Source organism: Trypanosoma equiperdum, assembly GCF_001457755.1.
Source record: "Trypanosoma equiperdum strain OVI genome assembly, contig: ctg_19, whole genome shotgun sequence".
Lineage (NCBI taxonomy): Eukaryota > Euglenozoa > Kinetoplastea > Trypanosomatida > Trypanosomatidae > Trypanosoma > Trypanosoma equiperdum.
This window is the reverse complement of record NW_027124060.1, coordinates 34,908-51,330: the sequence shown is the minus strand read 5'-3', so window position 1 is coordinate 51,330 and position 16,423 is coordinate 34,908. Positions and strand designations below refer to the sequence as shown.

Below are 16,423 nucleotides of genomic sequence, written 5' to 3'. Positions count from 1 at the left end.
ATGAAAGAGGAGAAAGGGGGTGAAATGAGGAGGGTACAGTAACAATACAAAGTGAAACGCAAGCGCCCCTCCGTGAGCTGCGGCACATCTGCGGGAAAAGGCGAGTGGAAGTTACAATGGAAAGCAACTCGTGGACAGGGAACGCAGAGCAGGAACAATACGGTAGCCGCCGTTAAATATGTAGAAAAAATCTACCAAACTCAATATGAATCTCTCCTGTCGATATTGATTGCGGTGAATTCCCGCAGCTCCCTCATGGAGGGCATATCAAGTCCGGTAAACCGCCACCTTCTGTCGTTGGCCTTCCATTCAATGGAGCGCCGCTCATCCTCAAATGCGGGGTTAAGCGCCTTCACCGTATCGTGGCGGAACACGCCGTGGTCCGCCAGCCACAAGTGGAGGGATGTGAAGACATGTTCCTGTGGTATGTCACGCGATTCTAGGATGGCTCCCACAATCACAATAGGAACCAATAGAAGGGGGAAAAAGCGAAGCCAGCGGTAGGTCCCATAAGTGACCATACCCACCCGTGACCTACGTTCCTCAAACGGCATGGGGAAAACACGATTCACCGTCTCAAGGAGACGTGAATGACGCGATACCTCAGCCTTTGCGCGCTTTACCCATAATTGCGACATACCTACTGTTCGTGAATTTTGAAGAGCTGACAACAGTGAAACTAACAAAAACGAAACACGTATGAGCCGGGTGCAGCAAGGAAGGCACGAACGGGAGAAGGTTAATCCGCGGACGGTGGAGCCGGGGGGCAGCACTACAAAGCTACACATTTAATTTTTCTTTTTAAGAACATTTTTGAAGGATAGTTCGTTTGGATATCACGATAACGACAACCTCACCCTTGAAAGGTCCGCAAATATCTGCTTTAGATGTTCACATTCCCTACAGACATCACGCAACTGCCTCCTCAACGATGCGCCAGCAGCCTCCTCATCACGAAGGCGCCTGAGCAATGACTTGTTTTCCTCGCTGAGAGCATTCCATCTGTCCTCAAGGAGAGAACACATTCCCTCCGATAAACAGAGTTGCCGTCGCAACGATTTTACGACAGCGGGGACCTTTGCCCCACCTGACGCAACAGGTTCTCCACAAGCAATATCAGAGGCGACCACCGTCTGGTCATGGCAAGGTTCTACCTGACTCTCAACTGGTTGCTCGCGGAGTACATCAACGGCTTCTACTGATGCTTCACTAAGTGTAGCCTCACTAGAGGGGGGCTCATAATCATCGACACACTGAGGAAGGGTACGAGCAGCTCTGACAGTTTCGGCACTGCATCCCCCACCAATCGCCCGAGCTTCCGAAGTCCTATCCTCAACAGGGAACCGACATCCTTCAACTACGATGTTCCCTTCAGTTTCCTCCCCGGTGACACACCCTTCAGGTTTGCGTGTTTCGTCAAGAAGGGAGCGCCAACCCTGACGATAGTATTCCACTTCATCACATAACATAAGAGTACGCTTCCTGTACTCCTCGCGCTCGTCATAGGTTGTCTTTAGCCGTTCATGTAGGGTTTTGAGCTCCTCCTGCATCACCTCATACCTGGCACACAACCTCGCGACCTCAGCAGTTTCTGTTTTTGCGTCTAGCGCAACAAACTTCCGAAGCACGCGTAACTCCTCTGACAGTCTTGCCTCGTGGTCACGGCGTTCAGCTAACTCACACAGAAGCTCTTCACATTCACCCCTGGCAGCGTTAAGTCGGTGTTGAAGCACTGGGATTCGTCTGACTTGTTTCAGTTGTGACTCTCGAATGGAGAGACGGCTAATAATGCTAGCCTGAATGCGTACCTTTCGTTGGAGTGCGGCATTCTGCTCCTGGAGCCGCGCAACCTTATCTTCCAATGACGCCATTGGGAAACGGAAAAGGTGGGGTCAGCACCTCCTAAACGGCTCACACGTAATAAACAAAAAATTCAGCCGCAACAACACGGGCGCATGTTCGACAAAAAAGGGGGGAGGAGGATAGCGATCGTCGGGAACGAGGAGCAGGCAATTTGCACAGTTTACTCTAACCGGCGAAACAGAAACACGTTGTACGCAACGAGTCGACACGCATGCAAGAACCATCCCGAATCGTCCCATGGTCAAAACGGGCACGCCACCAGCGACACCCACTCTTGATATCCACAATGGTGGAACTGTCACGAATCTACCACGTGATCGCGATCAATTCCTGCACTAACCATAACCTCCTCCTTATCATTCCGGTGCTGAGATTCGTTCCGAAAACCAAACCACGCGTAAAATGCATCGTCATCAAAATTAAAGTAGGCGTTTTTGTTTACGGTAATCATCTCACCACTCTGAATGTCGCGTAACGCCTGCATAACAAAGTAGTTTTTGTCCTTTGCAACACTACACCTCGTCTCCTGCGCAAGCCATTGGAGCATATCGTCGTCTGGATAACCAATTGCCGCATTGGGGTTGGGAGAGTGGGAGGCGAGATCAATAACAGGCACCATACCGATGATATCACCGCCACCTGACTCTACAAAAGGTGAATTTTGAAATTCAGGGTGCCCCGTGCCACCAACCTCTGTGTGACTCCAAAAAGGTATGCCATGCCGGCGGAAGAGACAGTACGCATGCCGGAATGCTCCATCAAAGTCAGTTGCCTGACTCCCCGAAGCACCCCTCAGTGGTGCTGCCATTTCTCTATAGCCCCTCGTCATCTGTCCCGCATCAGCTACTCGACCAATAGGCATATTGTGGTCCACCGGTAGAACATCCAAGTAGCTCCGAATACCCCGCGGTTGTCCAGTCTGCAACGCCTTCGCCAAGTACGCTACAAATGAAAAGGACCCAAGGGTAAGATCGTCCCAAAACTCAAGCTTGTTGCCATGACTCGCTGGAGAAACCTTCAGGGGAAACGATAAATCATTAGATACTGTGAGTAAACTCAATGTGGCGGAAGTAGGTACAACGGCAACAAAATCGTATGCCTGTATTGCTTGCGTCGAAACAAGTCCCATTCGTGTTGTGTGAACACGCTGAAACATGCGACATCCCTTGAGAACAGCCCACGTGACAAAATCCAGCATCTGTGGGTCACATCTGGCCACCCGCACCTTCATTCCGCTCCTCCTGCGGTGTAAAATAAAGCAGAGCGGACCCTCGACAGGAGGAGGGCCGATACGTATTCCCTTTAAACACGGGAATGAAGATGACTAAGTTAGAGTTTGGGAAAGAAAAGGAGGGAGCAGCCACTACCAGGAATTTGCCGTGATTGTAAAAGAACTTTTGGCACCATCCGCGCCGAACGTTCCATTATACAACGATAATAACGGGGTGGCCCTACATTCTGCAAAACAGAAAGCAAAGCGAGCGTATTTTTCAACAAGGGAACGTTTGCCACTCCATCCATGAGGCGGTGACGTAGAACCGTTTGAAAAAGTAAAAGGAAGATGCTAACAACGACAGTTATGACAATGAAGAAACAACAACGCCCATCGCTGGGAAACGTAAAAATAAGATAGAATAATTTTAATCAAACAGCTTTCAGAATGTTTTCACACACTTCAAACGCACAGATGGGGTGGCCGCTTCAAAACGCCGAATGAAAAACAACAAAACTCGTAACCTGTGTCTCGTAATCCATTTGAGCAACATTGTCACAATCCGGTGACCAAGAACACACCCCTTCAGCATCAAAAAGCTGTGCCAACCGTTTTTCCAGGGTTGTGTTTACACTGCTTGGGGCTTGGCCCTAAGCAATCAAACAGGGCAGTTCTTCCTTCCAGCAGAACAAGTTACCCGCTAATCGTCGCTATGGTACGTAAATCCCCTTTCAGAACTTTTCTACATGCTGCGTAGCGATAAAACTACGAGCCAACTCTCGCGCAGGTCATGTGATAGCCCATTTAAGACGACTACCTAGAGACTACCCAGTATACTGGCCTGTACATCTCCAAATAAAGCCCCCTATTCTTATTATCACCCTTCCTTCGAAAAAAACTGCTACAACAAAGGGAACAACCTCATAAAAAACATATATATAGTCCGTGGCGAAATCAGTGCACACAATAATCATTAGTACCAACAAAAATAGAAGCATCACTGCCGCTGGAAGATGGAGATTTGGCAAACCTGAGCTACTTCGTCAGTTTCACTAGAAGAGGCATAAGAAAAATAATAACCACACTCTTCATTCTTCCTCATCCATCCCGCGGTTTTGACCCCCTTCACATCCTTACCTTTCCTTCATCTGTTTGCTCTTTCCTCCCTCCCCCCTCCTCTGCACTCCCCATCCACAAACGGTATCTGGGGCTTGGTTTGGTTGGGAGTGGTCGTCATTTTTTTCCCCCTCCTCTCACTCTTCGCCCCGCACACACATATACTTCACTTTCTCCGTACCTCCTTCCTTCACTCCAATTCGGTGATTGTCACCAACTGGCGTATTTCCTCACGAAGAATAGGAGTTGTACCAGGGGGGAGCTTGATGTCATGTTTAGGATACTTACGATCATTGGGTTTGTCGTACCCGATAAGCATTTCCGTCTTTGCCTTCGTGATGACACAAAGATCTACCTGCGTTCCGCTGTAGGGATCATTGAAAATGCCCTTGTGAATCGCTGAAACGACCAGCTGTTTCGCCTCTTCCAGAGTAAGGTTCTCTTTATAACCCGTCTCCAGGGCTGCCATCGCCGCAATGCTTCCACTGCCCATTGCAACAAAAGGAAGGCGATCAGTGCTGCCGTGGGGCGCCACAGTTGCCAGGAAAGCACCACCTACATCTACACCACCGAGGACAAGTGCGGCGCTCACATGTCCCTGGTATCGGTACAAGTGTCGCTTAAGAAGCGTCAGCGCCTCACTCACACGTGATTGCTTGCCGGTCCCAAGACGGTGAAGTGTCAAGTTGGCAGCTGTCATATTAGTTACGGCCTCCGTGTCCGCGGCGGTTCCGGCCCCACAGCACATTATGTTGGGTGCCATGTAGTGAATCTTTTTGCATCGCTTGTCCGCCACAATAGAACCTTCAGTAGCCCGCGTGTCGGCGCCTAAAACAACACCACCTTCAAATACAACTCCTACAATGGTAGTGCCAGTCTTCAATGTCCTTGGTGGGTGCAGGCCTTGCTGCTCAAGGTTTAGGTTACGCTGGACGTTTTCAAATGAGAACCCTGTCATTTCCGCACGGGGAGCGCTTCTCTTGTTGGTGTACGAGTATCTTCCCTTCCTTTTCTGACAGAAAAATGAGAAGATTTCATAGAAGGGTGAAAAAAAAAAAAAGAAACAATCGACAAAAACAGAAGTTCAGCACTGCGCCTCCGGAGAAAGGATGTGCTAATCATTTGCCTTTAGCAGGCCCAAAGCCCACCGCATGTACTGATAGCTGAAAGAGGCGAAATCAACTAGATAAAGTCAAGGAAAGAAGCAGCGACTAAGGAGACTTCTTAAAGCTCTTGAAGTCATATTTCTCTTTGGGTTGCAAGTTCATCCAGTAATCGTCTCCCTTCTTGTTTCGTGTATCTTGTTCCACCTCCGTGTACTCCCCCCGATCCAGTAGCGGCGGGCTGTCACTCGCATCCAAGGCCGCCGCTGCCGGAGCATTGGGAGCAATCATATTATTTGCGTCTTCAAACGTTACGGGGTCTGCCAGGCGATTGCGCGGTTGGTCGGGTGTTGGTCCAGAAAACCTATAGGCGTCCTGCACATGCTCCTGGATGGCCGCGGCAAGCTTCTCCTGGGTACCCTCAGTGCTCGTCAAATTGAGCTTTACAATTCGCCGCGACACCGGATAACCGAATAACGGAGGTGGAACAGCCTTTAGACCAAGCTTTAACCGCTCTCGGCCTTCAACGTTCGGTTCCAAAATACTAAAGACATAGTAATGCTTGTACTTAGATATCTTCCTGCATTGCTTGATGTGAACCAGATCGCCCTCAACGCAGACCAAATCTTCATCGTGGGCAAAAAATCGTTTGGTGCGTGAGACGCGCTGGTTAAACTTGGGGTAGTACACCATGTGATTTGTGGCTACAACCGCCGTTTTGAGCATACTCGTACCTACCACATAGCCAATTTTATCTGAACCTTGCCTGGGTTGATTGAATATCAAGGAAGTTAGGTCGTAAGGCCAGGGCATACGACGCGGCCGCTGAGAAAGCACTCCGGTCATTGACACTGCCCAGTGATGCCTAGTCCGGTTAGGGAACGCATTCCGCTTGTATTTCTTGATGAAAACTCGGTGGTTTGCATTATGTGTGTTCTTTGTGCGAGCCCCACCATACATCAACACACACCGTTGTCGATGTTCTGTCTGAAAGTTCCACCAGGGAAACGCTAAGAGTGATCGCCGAAGCATCTGTAAACCAAAACTAGGTGACGATAAGGGTCAATTGGGTTCCTCTGCACGTTTCTTACGAACAGGGAGACCGCTCCCGTAGTTACTTGAAGCTTCCCTTGGGGAGTTTATCTTGCCTCACCTCTCTGTACACTACCTCCACCGCTTGTTTTCCAAAGTGGTGTGTGGAGGGGTATGAAAGGAGGCAGAAACGGCGGACTCCTGTGATCAAAACCTGCCGACTTTGGATGTGAGAACAGAGGGCTAAGGGAAATAGAAGTGCAGTTTGAATCAAAGGTGCTAGCATATTGGGCCCGCAGAGGGCAAAGAAGTGTGACAGCACAATGCAAACAGCCATGCACCAAATCAGTAAAAAAGATTTTAATTGCACACAATTTCGTGTTAGAAAATTTTTTAGAGAGATCTATATCTTTCTCGGTCCTTGTTTCTCCTTCTTAATTTCGCTTGTACACGAGTCCTCTCGTTCACTACCCTTTCCTCTTTCGTTTCATTCCCTTTTGATCACTTAATTGTCCTTAAAATGGTTGAGCAGCCACAACACGAGTAAATTCCCGCCACGAACTCTCCGTCAGCGGCCGGCACGACCCTTCATCCTCGTTACGCCCGGAGCCCCTTTGAATAATCCGCCCATGCCAGCCTTACTGACCGGCATGGCACCACCACCCCGACCTGCGGCAGCCTGCTTTTTCCCTGCTTCTGACTCTGGGTTTGTAACGGTTTCATCAACAGAGAGAACGAGGCAGGCGGCCTCTGTGGCACTTTGAATGGCATTTCGCTTCACTAGTGTTGGCTCCCAGACAAAGCGCTCAAATGTGTCACACACACCACCATGGAGGATATCAACACCATACCACTTGCCGCTTTGATCAGACGCGTGATGCTTCTGACGGAGCTTGTTGAGGCTGTCAGTGCTGTCGTGTCCAGCGTTTTCCGCCAGCTGCCGTGGAATGACTTCAAGAGCACGCGCAAAACCACTGATTACCATCTGCCCCTTCCCACGGATGGTGCGCGAATATTCGCGAAGAACCTTACTGAGCTCCATTTCCACTGCGCCACCACCACCCACAACGGACCCAGTCCTGTATGCCCGTTTCACGATGCATATCGCGTCGTGAAGGGAGCGGTCAGCCTCATCAATGAACTGTTGAGCCCCACCCCGAAGGATAATTGTTACGGTCTTCGAGTTCCGGCATCCTGTGAAGAAGTTGTACCGCTCCGGCCCAACCTGCCGCTCCTCAAAGAGTGCGCAGCTTCCCAAAACATCCTCAGTGATGTTGCTTACAGTAGACTGAACAACACCACCCGTCGCCAAAGCCACACGAGCCATGTCATCAGCGGCGACACGGCCCGCGCAAAAGATGTCACGGTCGGCAAAGTATTGGGTTGCTATATCACCGATGGGAAGTCGAGATAGCACAATCTTGGCGCCACTTCTAACGCACTTCTCCATCTTGTCGAATATAATCTTCCACTCAGCGTCCACGATTGACTGATATTGTTTGGGGTCCTTCACTCGAACTTCAGCGTTGTCTTTCTCCGCCTTCAGCTCTAGTTCGACATGCAAGAGCAATACTTTGGGACACTGAAATTTCTTAGGTTGTTGCTCAAATCCAGCATAAGAGAAGGTTTTTTTGAACGCGACACCGTCAACGAGAATACTTTCCCCCATACTGCCTCCAGGTACCTTCTTTATGCCGATCATATCGAGGTTTAAGTCGTTGTCGAGACTCAACACAGCATCGGTTGCCATCTTGGCAAAGAAATAACGCTCTGTATTGATGAGTTTGGAGTTCAGTGCAGTCTCTGCACACCGCACAAGATTTCGGCGACCTTCCTCTGCGTTGGGATCGAACGGAACACATAGCTTTTGAAGCGCCTCCATTACGACGGACAATGCATTACGAAACGCTTTGATGATCACTTGTGGTGCGATTCCATCTTCCACGCAGTTTTTTGCCTCCTTCAAAAGTTCACCAGCGAGTACAACGACTGAAGTTGTCCCATCACCGACTTCATGGTCCTGCGAAATGGCAATATCCACAAGGCATTTGGCTGCTGGGTGGACAACTTCCAACAAGTTCATGATCGTTGCGCCATCATTGGAAATATTAACCTCACGGCCGTTGTGAATCAGTTTGTCCATCCCACAGGGACCAAGTGTCGTTTTAACCGTGTCAACAACGTTCATGCATGCGTTAATATTACTGATCAGTTGGGGTTTACCTTGAGAGGCATCGGTACCCTCGCGGAGTAAAATTAATTGTGGCTGAATCATCCTCCTGAGTGCCCGTAAAAGGTATTTACTGTAAAGGCTTTATGGGCCCCTATGCTGTTATTACTTCCTTGCAATTATTCTCTTCGTTAACGAGGGAAAGAATAAATAAAAGAGCGAAAGGATCTCTACAACATGGTGAACCCATCTGGTAGGCCACGAAGACCCCAAAGGACCCGTTATATCATTCCATTCCAACGTTTGTTCCCCACGCAAGCTCTGCGTGCCACAATTGTGCTACATCAACACGTCAAAAAGACACTTACATGCACAGTTTCAGACTCTTGACAAGGTTTGGTATGATAACATTGAACGACAAAACATCTAACAAGGGGAGGGAAAATGTCAAACTAAGCGTTCTGCAGAAGCGAGAAAAAGAATTCAGACTCTAGGGGCGCATCTTCTTCTAAGTCAGTACAATGCACCCCATTTCGAGTGCGGTCAACACCGTACTTTGATCGAATAGTGTGAGGGAAAAGTACGTGGCAAACGTCTGGGTCATGCGGCCCGCAAATCGCCCGGAGTGCCGAAACAGAATTTTCAGCGCAAACCTGCACTGCCCAACACGGGCCGCTTGACATCTGCTCCACAAGTCTCTGATATTCAGGAACAACGCCGTTGTATACCTCCAGAAAGTCCTCCGCATCGGCGACAGTTAAGCTATACATCCCCAAAGCTGTAATGTGAAACCCTTCATCAATTAAACGTTGTATGATCGCCCCTTGGTAACCGCTCATTATAGCGTGAGGTTTGATCACACAAACAGAGCAATTTTTCATCACAGCAGTCGTTCCCCCAGGTCCGAAAGCGGCACCGCGAACACTGTTGACATCTGATGGTTCCGCTACAACTACAGTCATGTTAGGAAACTCTGTACTTAATCCTCCAACTTTCTCTATGGCGTTTGATCCCTTAAACAGAATCGCCACACAACGTCTAGAAACCCCGAGGTCACGACACAAACTATCCGGTAAATCAACCAATCGGATGTTTGTTATTCTCAGCTCCCAAGTATGCATTCTATCAATAATGGAACCCATATGACACAGTCCTCCCTCTTGGATAAAAACAACAAACTCGGCTTCTGATCCTGAAAAGTGGCGACGCGTTACCTCATCGCCATAGTCCACAAGCTTCAATGAACGTGAAAAAACACCAACAGTTGCTCCAATAAACAACTCCCTTGGAGTGAGTGACGGATAGGCGCATCGCTTGAGAAAAACACGTTTTGTCTTGAGGTCGTGCATTTCTATTGTCGAATCCTCCGCAAAGTACAACAAAAGATACTGCCTCACAAGGTTTGCTTGTGGGTCGCAATAGTCGACCTTAAAGGCGTACCGCTCTAGAGCTGTCATCCCTTATACAAGACGAAAATGCGCTTACCGTGCTTGGGTGGATCTTAAAGTTCGTAAAAAAAACAAGGTGAACGAATACAGGGATAATTCAGCTAGGTAGGAAGAGCAAACACGTAACAGCAAATGTCAGGTAGGTGTAATGGTTAATGAAGTTATCGACTAAACTGCGTTTCCATTGGTTATTTAACTCAGAATGGGGCTTACAATTTTTTTTCCGCTTATACACAAACCTATAGTTACTTCTTTCATACGTACTAACATATCGCAACATTTTAACAGGCAACTGACGCGCTTACGGACGAGATCCCTACTTCAGATACTGATAAACCTTGCGCTTTGCCAAAGGCTTTATGTCATCAGACTTTCTTCGTGATGCCTCCTTCACCATTTCTCTCTTCTCAGCCTTCTTACTACGCCTCTGGGCACTGCGGATGGCTTTAGGTGTATTCCGTTGGTTAGTAATCCTTCTCACTTCTACAAACCCAGAATATTTATCCTTTAATGAACGCATATAGTTAAACGTGTTCTTCTCCGGTCCTCGCAAAGGTCGGATGGGCTTGCTTGCGTCTGCCTTCCAAATGCGAAGGATAGCATCCTCGCTTCCACTATATAAATATCTGCTATCCGGGGACCATTTAACCGAAAATACTTTCGCCATGCGCTTCGTGTGAAACATTTCAATAGAGTTCGATTTGGTTGTCTGGTGAATATCCCAAATACGAAGCGTAAAATCAAGTGATCCCGCTGCGAACTTTTTCCCTGTGGGACAGAAGTCAACAGACGTCACACCGGCAATGTGCCCCTGGAAAACATTCTTTGGGCGTCCCGGTATCCTCATATCAAATAGGTAACAATTCCGGTCGTCACTTCCTGTGACGAAAGTGTTCGGATCCATCGGGTTCCATGCTAAACTCGTGCAACACATCTCCAAAACAACCTTGGAGTGGGCCGCCTGGGTTCTGGTGTCATATATAAACACACCTCGATCGGACATACAACATGCAACCAGATTCGTCTCTACTTTATTAATGCGACAGCACGAAACCGTGTCATCCCCCCACGAAAACCGTTGAAGAGGTTGTGTTCTGTTGACGTCCCATACATGCACCACATCGGACGATGTGACAAACTGTGATTTCTGGTAGTGATGATCAATTGAAGAAAACGGAAACTCCCCAAGGTACTCCGCCAGGGGTTCTACTTTGGAGCTATCCGAAGAAAAATCAAGGTCCCACATCTTAACCACCTTGTCCCGGGAAGCGCTAAAACATGCCACCCCATCAGGAGATATCACAAGTCCGTCGATTGAGTGTCGGTGGGCATCCACAATCACTTTGGGCCTCTTCGTGAAAGCATCCCAAACAATCATACCGCCGTCGACAGACCCGCTAACGACAGTAGACAAATTGGTAAAATCCACAGCAATCGACTGAATTGTATCCTGGTGGCCGCTAAGAGCACCAAAAAATGGTTTCGCAAACATACGATCGAGTTTTGCTGCCCTGATTGCACGCGTGAACTCCACCTGCTTCGCCATGGGATTGTATTTGCTGTCAAAATTACGATTTACCCTCGGAACTTCACCGTTCCGATCCTTGGTCCACTCCAAATCAGAGCGGCTGATAACGTTCACCTTTACCATTACCCTTTCCTGGAACCAAAAGAAGTAGCAGAACAAACAGAAGCGTCATTTTCTATACAGGGAAAACATGTGAGGTGGTACCAAAACGAACATAAACAATACGATTCTTAATTCTTTATAACCAAACATATTCACAGAGTTGTCTACGGATTTCCCCCCAAAACGAAGGGGGCGGGTGTTCATATGGAGAGGACTACATAGCGTTGTGCACCTTCGAGTTAACTACGCACTCTCATGCTCTGTAAAGGGTGCAAGCATTTTTTCCACAAATTTTTCGTAGGGTATTACCCCGTTGGCGTCGAAACCCTGAATCAAGTCGCAAAATTCTTCCTCCGTGTATTTCTCGCCCATAGTTGTCATGATGTGGCGGAACTCAGCCACCGAAACTGTTCCATTGTGGTCCTTGTCAAAAACGCGAAATGCTTCCTTCACAGCTTCCACTGTATCCGTCTTATCGTAATGTTCAGTTACAAGAGACTCATATCCTGCCATGTCGATATCAACGGCGGTCGCCATGATTTCTTTTAACTTCTCCTCACTTGGGTTCATGCCGGCAGCCCGAAGAGCAGTTGGAATGGAAGCCTTTGGGATTTTCCCATCCCTTTGAAGGAGCTCAAAGGCTTCCTTCATTATAGATGCTCGTGACATTTTGTGACTTAAAGGAGGATTTCCAACAACCGACGATCCTGACAGAATGAGAATCAGAAAGAAAATAGCGATAAAGGAATGTTAGAAATAGCGCAAAAGAAAAAGTGAAGAAAAATAGAGCCCCATGACGATCAGAAGGAAGTTTAACATCGCATAAATTCACCCACGATATTAGCATACCAATGCCTCCGCCTATCTTACAAGTGATATGACACTCGGGAGACGGCATGCTAGTTATCTCTGTAAAACAAACGCCCACAAAATCAGTTACAGAATCTCCACATCCCCAACGATAACAATAGCCAGTGTGAACCAAAGCCACCACATATTGATCGTGAACAGTATGAACGCCTCCACTTTTTGGAATCTGGCATGTGCCCCCCACCAGTTATAGGCGGCAAAATTCGCGGGGATTTGCACTTCCTTTCTCTCTGGATTCAGTAAGTACGGGCGCCCGGGGGGCATAATGCGCACACGCTGATCCTTGAGAAACCAACGGTAAAGCAAGGCGGACTTCATCATTCCCTCAACGAACTGCTGAACATCGTCTGGGGTCACATAATCGGGATCCGCACACCTGTTGGGGTCGTCCCACGCAGTTGTATCATGCTTATTGTACCTTATTTCCGCACCGACGCGAAGCTTCAGTTTCGGAATGTCTTTGGCAATTTGATTCTGTTGCTCTTCCATACGCACCTGTAGGGCTTGAAGTCTTGGAGCAACAGTTTGCAAAAACACCAAGACCTCTTGTATAGAAGTTGTATCGACAACCCTCGCCTCGCCGGCAGTCCAATCTACCTCGAAGGGGCTTCGCATACTCCTTACCTTGCTTGGCTTATAACATTCGACTGTGGCCGGAGTCCTTTCGCTGAGAACCCAGTTTGTCAGCGTTCCCGACTGAAAGCGCTGCTCCCGAGGAGGGAAGCGAACAAAATCGGCGCAAGAGGAATCCTTCGCCACGTGGATTGCCAAAAACGAGAACGCAGGTACACTTTTAATTAGGTCGTCATTGTCGAGAAGCCGTCTCGCAAAGCCGTTATAATCTGCTTCCTCATCCCATGTTATCCTTTTCCACTTCATTCTTTTCGCCAGTTCTTCCGACTCATAAAACTGATTGACAGCACGCGAACCAGATGAAAGCTCTTCTTTTTTGCCTTCTTGTTTATCGGCCTGCTCTTTGCCCCTCAGTTCCTTTAGAGTATCCCTGAAATCCTTGAAGTAGCCAACAAAGCCCTTTTCCACTGCACGCCATTCCTTCCGAAGTGTTTGCAAAGATGCTTTATTCGCTAGAAAGAACTCGATGATGTCCGGTTGAAACGCAGCCAAACGCGACGCCATGAGATAACGGCGGTCGAGCCCCTGCTTAAAATACTTTACACTAGATCAAGGAAACAATGAAAAAACAGAATTTTGAAGTGGTAAAATATGAACTGTGAAGCAAAAGGGATGGAAAGGCGCTACCTGCGAACGTACCCTGTACCAAAATGTTCACATCCTGATTTCAACACATAAGTGCACAGTCAGAACCCCTTTAAAACGTCGAAAGGTGCATTGCCGACGCATCAGATGCCAAATAGACTCAGTGCCGTGCATATGCAACCCACCGAGGTGCATCTAGCACCCATGCCCGCCATACACACAGTAAATTTTGCAAAGTAAAGGCTACATGGTCACAGTGCCGCCCCACATGAAACGTAACACCGAGGCCTGCGGTATGACCAGCACCTTCGTCTTAACCCCGTCTTCGAAATCGTTAAAGGCAAAGCATCCACGACACCGGCGAGGGAACCAAAGGCGTGGCCCGCCACTGAACTCCAGCGAGGAGGAGAGGAGGCACCCCCGACTACGCTGCGGGCAGCACCAATAGACCCCGCCAACGGCCGGCTCGTCAGGTGGCGACGCACTGTCCACAGCGAAAATTCTCTACGGGGTGCGGCGACCTGCCGCTCCCCGCACAAGGTGCTCGGGCGTGCCGGAAAAGGTAGAAAAGTTACTTCCGGTTGTCAAGCGCGGACCGTTCCGGTCCACTTCAGCGTGAGTGGTGACGGCGGTGAACGAGTCGGTCGGAGTGCAGTGGGACCGGAAGCCCGAGGGGGGCAACGAGATTAGGATCGATTGGAGGAGTAACCACAGCACCCCACGTTCACCCTCGACGTTCACCTCACTGCCACACCAGCCTACCTCTACAGGAGTCTGAATGGAAGCACAGAGAGCTCGAAAACCTCGAGGAAGTGTGCGGTCCGGCAGCCACCCCACTGCGTCTTGGGCTCCCGTGTTTCCGGGGAGTCCTGGAAGCAGGACAACGGTGGACCGACATGTTGGTGAAGGAATGGGAACCGCCAAAGCCCGAAGTGCAACAAGGATGTGGTGGTGTCATGATGGGGCGTTGGACGCAAACCGGACAGCCAAACACTGCCGAATACCGTCTAAAGCCGCCGCCCCAGCCCCGAGACGGAGATAGCAACGCTGGACCTGGGTTCGAGAAAGTTACTTCTGCTGAAGAGAGCGAAACCTCGACGATGAAAAAAAAGCCGATACCCGACATAGAGAAACAGCCTTATAAAACAGCCAGAGTTTCAGTCAGGCGAAAAATACCTTTGCGTAGTACTGGCGAAACGGTTCTCCGTAGAGGGTAGGGGTTGGTTTTGTTGGTATGGTGAAGAAATGTACCGACCGCAACCCACGTCATCGGAAAGCCCCTGGAGGGTAACAAAAAGGATGGCCTTAGCCGTTTTAGCATATGGACCATACGTGTTAGAGTCGTTGCCCCAAGGGGCAACTACGACTCCCAACTGTCAAACGCGGAGAGGAGTAGCGTCGACTATGCAGCATCCGTTTACAACTCATAACCACTGTCATGTGCAGGTCTGGTGGTAGGCAGCCGTCCGCTGGCGCAGCCACGGTCAACCGAAACTCGTGCAGAGACGCATCAAGCGCGGTGGACAAAGCACCCCGACGCACCACTGATCAGGGTGCCGGCTTCTAGGGATGAAACTACCGAGGCGTTTCAGCCGGTTGAACGCATAACTGAGGTGTGGACGTTTCTAAGCAGGTCCATAGCAGTCAAAAAAAAATCTCACTGCAAACAGTTGAAGAAACCAAGGGATAACAGTCCGCTATGTTTGCTGAAGCCGTTTATCCTCTCCCCTGGCCATAGGACGGAAAACCGCCGAGAAAGAGGAAGCATGGCACCACGATACTGCACAGAGTAAGGACCAAGCCTGACATCAGCACGCCGCCATCTTTTCCCGTAACGCAAGCCTGCACGCTTAGCATGGTGACAGTATGCGTGTCTTTGAGATGGTTCCGAGTGCTTGCAAAGAGAAATCACAGAGACGCCCGGCAGGATTCCGCCCACACTATTCCAAATCAGATGGGTAGCTCAACTCCTGGGAATTCAAAGCGAAGAAAAAACCTTAGTTTCCGTCGTCATAACTTTCGCAGACCATACTCGCACGCTTCCACCCAGCGGACTGTGACAGTATTGTACGACCCGTTGGAAGCTTTCCACGCAACAAGGCGGTGAGAGTCGGAGTTGACAGCACCACGTTGGAAAGTGTCACAGCAGCATGTGATATGCCTCAATATTTGATGTTGAACCGTGTTTTGCTCGCTTTTGACAACTGCGTGGTTACAAAAGCTACGGAGCAAACCACCCGGTATCAGAAACTGTTTCTTCAGGGTCGATATAACGATTGTGCGTTTGAATGCTGATATCATGGACTGAAAAAGGCGGTCTCTAGGAATGATTTTGCTGTTCTGCATACCGGGAGTAGGGCTACTATGGAGGGACCTGTGCCAGGAAGAGGGAACACACATTGTTTGGTGCAGCGGCACTAACCCCGTAGACCCCAGTGGTGCTTGGGGAAAAAAAGAAGAGAATGAAAAACCGAATCTGCAGGGTTATACACTAAAAAAAAAAAATCGATGGATCCGCAATGTGTATGCAAAGGGCGTCTTCAGCAACAACAGAAATGCTGGTGAAGTTAAAAACGGTTTTCTTACTGGAGTGAAGCCATGGAAGAAAAGTGAAGGACACTTCATATCGAAGCACCATGGTCATGGGTGTGCCGCAGAATTCAATCCTGTCTTTTATTTGTTTCAGAGAGAAACCAAACACCTCCCGGGAGACCATAATCTCAGGCAGTAAGTACCGTAGTGCACGTTCCATTGAGCGTG

General features: G+C 49.0%; 12 protein-coding genes and 1 pseudogene across 13 annotated transcripts; 1 reads left to right on the top strand and 12 right to left on the bottom strand.

The window, feature by feature from the left end:
• Nucleotides 1–200: 200 nt before the first annotated feature.
• TEOVI_000057800 (uncharacterized protein) lies at nucleotides 201–638 on the bottom strand (the record flags this gene model as incomplete). Its single annotated transcript, XM_067223892.1, has 1 exon — nucleotides 201–638. The coding sequence occupies one exon, from the start codon at nucleotides 636–638 to the stop codon at nucleotides 201–203; it is 438 nt and encodes a 145-aa protein (XP_067079993.1).
• A 198-nt stretch (nucleotides 639–836) lies between these two features.
• Nucleotides 837–1,871, bottom strand: TEOVI_000057700 (uncharacterized protein; the record flags this gene model as incomplete). Its single annotated transcript, XM_067223891.1, has 1 exon — nucleotides 837–1,871. One exon carries the CDS (start codon nucleotides 1,869–1,871, stop codon nucleotides 837–839), a length of 1,035 nt encoding a protein of 344 aa, XP_067079992.1.
• A 290-nt stretch (nucleotides 1,872–2,161) lies between these two features.
• Nucleotides 2,162–3,094, bottom strand: TEOVI_000057600 (uncharacterized protein; the record flags this gene model as incomplete). The annotated part of the gene is made up of 1 exon (XM_067223890.1): nucleotides 2,162–3,094. The coding sequence occupies one exon, from the start codon at nucleotides 3,092–3,094 to the stop codon at nucleotides 2,162–2,164; it is 933 nt and encodes a 310-aa protein (XP_067079991.1).
• Nucleotides 3,095–4,382: 1,288 nt separating this feature from the next.
• On the bottom strand, nucleotides 4,383–5,150 carry TEOVI_000057500 (proteasome beta 2 subunit, putative; the record flags this gene model as incomplete). Its single annotated transcript, XM_067223889.1, has 1 exon — nucleotides 4,383–5,150. One exon carries the CDS (start codon nucleotides 5,148–5,150, stop codon nucleotides 4,383–4,385), a length of 768 nt encoding a protein of 255 aa, XP_067079990.1.
• A 253-nt stretch (nucleotides 5,151–5,403) lies between these two features.
• Nucleotides 5,404–6,327, bottom strand: TEOVI_000057400 (30S Ribosomal protein S17, putative; the record flags this gene model as incomplete). The annotated part of the gene is made up of 1 exon (XM_067223888.1): nucleotides 5,404–6,327. The coding sequence occupies one exon, from the start codon at nucleotides 6,325–6,327 to the stop codon at nucleotides 5,404–5,406; it is 924 nt and encodes a 307-aa protein (XP_067079989.1).
• Nucleotides 6,328–6,895: 568 nt separating this feature from the next.
• Nucleotides 6,896–8,602, bottom strand: TEOVI_000057300 (T-complex protein 1, eta subunit, putative; the record flags this gene model as incomplete). Its single annotated transcript, XM_067223887.1, has 1 exon — nucleotides 6,896–8,602. One exon carries the CDS (start codon nucleotides 8,600–8,602, stop codon nucleotides 6,896–6,898), a length of 1,707 nt encoding a protein of 568 aa, XP_067079988.1.
• Nucleotides 8,603–8,949: 347 nt separating this feature from the next.
• Nucleotides 8,950–9,954, bottom strand: TEOVI_000057200 (nucleoside diphosphate kinase, putative; the record flags this gene model as incomplete). Its single annotated transcript, XM_067223886.1, has 1 exon — nucleotides 8,950–9,954. The coding sequence occupies one exon, from the start codon at nucleotides 9,952–9,954 to the stop codon at nucleotides 8,950–8,952; it is 1,005 nt and encodes a 334-aa protein (XP_067079987.1).
• Nucleotides 9,955–10,261: 307 nt separating this feature from the next.
• TEOVI_000057100 (putative WD40 repeat protein) lies at nucleotides 10,262–11,596 on the bottom strand (the record flags this gene model as incomplete). The annotated part of the gene is made up of 1 exon (XM_067223885.1): nucleotides 10,262–11,596. The coding sequence occupies one exon, from the start codon at nucleotides 11,594–11,596 to the stop codon at nucleotides 10,262–10,264; it is 1,335 nt and encodes a 444-aa protein (XP_067079986.1).
• Nucleotides 11,597–11,818: 222 nt separating this feature from the next.
• TEOVI_000057000 (calmodulin-like protein, putative) lies at nucleotides 11,819–12,244 on the bottom strand (the record flags this gene model as incomplete). The annotated part of the gene is made up of 1 exon (XM_067223884.1): nucleotides 11,819–12,244. The coding sequence occupies one exon, from the start codon at nucleotides 12,242–12,244 to the stop codon at nucleotides 11,819–11,821; it is 426 nt and encodes a 141-aa protein (XP_067079985.1).
• A 267-nt stretch (nucleotides 12,245–12,511) lies between these two features.
• On the bottom strand, nucleotides 12,512–13,582 carry TEOVI_000056900 (uncharacterized protein; the record flags this gene model as incomplete). The annotated part of the gene is made up of 1 exon (XM_067223883.1): nucleotides 12,512–13,582. One exon carries the CDS (start codon nucleotides 13,580–13,582, stop codon nucleotides 12,512–12,514), a length of 1,071 nt encoding a protein of 356 aa, XP_067079984.1.
• A 977-nt stretch (nucleotides 13,583–14,559) lies between these two features.
• TEOVI_000056800 (uncharacterized protein) lies at nucleotides 14,560–14,880 on the top strand (the record flags this gene model as incomplete). Its single annotated transcript, XM_067223882.1, has 1 exon — nucleotides 14,560–14,880. The coding sequence occupies one exon, from the start codon at nucleotides 14,560–14,562 to the stop codon at nucleotides 14,878–14,880; it is 321 nt and encodes a 106-aa protein (XP_067079983.1).
• Nucleotides 14,881–15,673: 793 nt separating this feature from the next.
• TEOVI_000056700 (uncharacterized protein) lies at nucleotides 15,674–16,009 on the bottom strand (the record flags this gene model as incomplete). Its single annotated transcript, XM_067223881.1, has 1 exon — nucleotides 15,674–16,009. The coding sequence occupies one exon, from the start codon at nucleotides 16,007–16,009 to the stop codon at nucleotides 15,674–15,676; it is 336 nt and encodes a 111-aa protein (XP_067079982.1).
• Nucleotides 16,010–16,157: 148 nt separating this feature from the next.
• Nucleotides 16,158–16,415, bottom strand: TEOVI_000056600:pseudogene (annotated as a pseudogene). Its single transcript has one exon. A coding segment is annotated over exon 1 (258 nt).
• Between the last annotated feature and the right edge of the window lie 8 nt (nucleotides 16,416–16,423).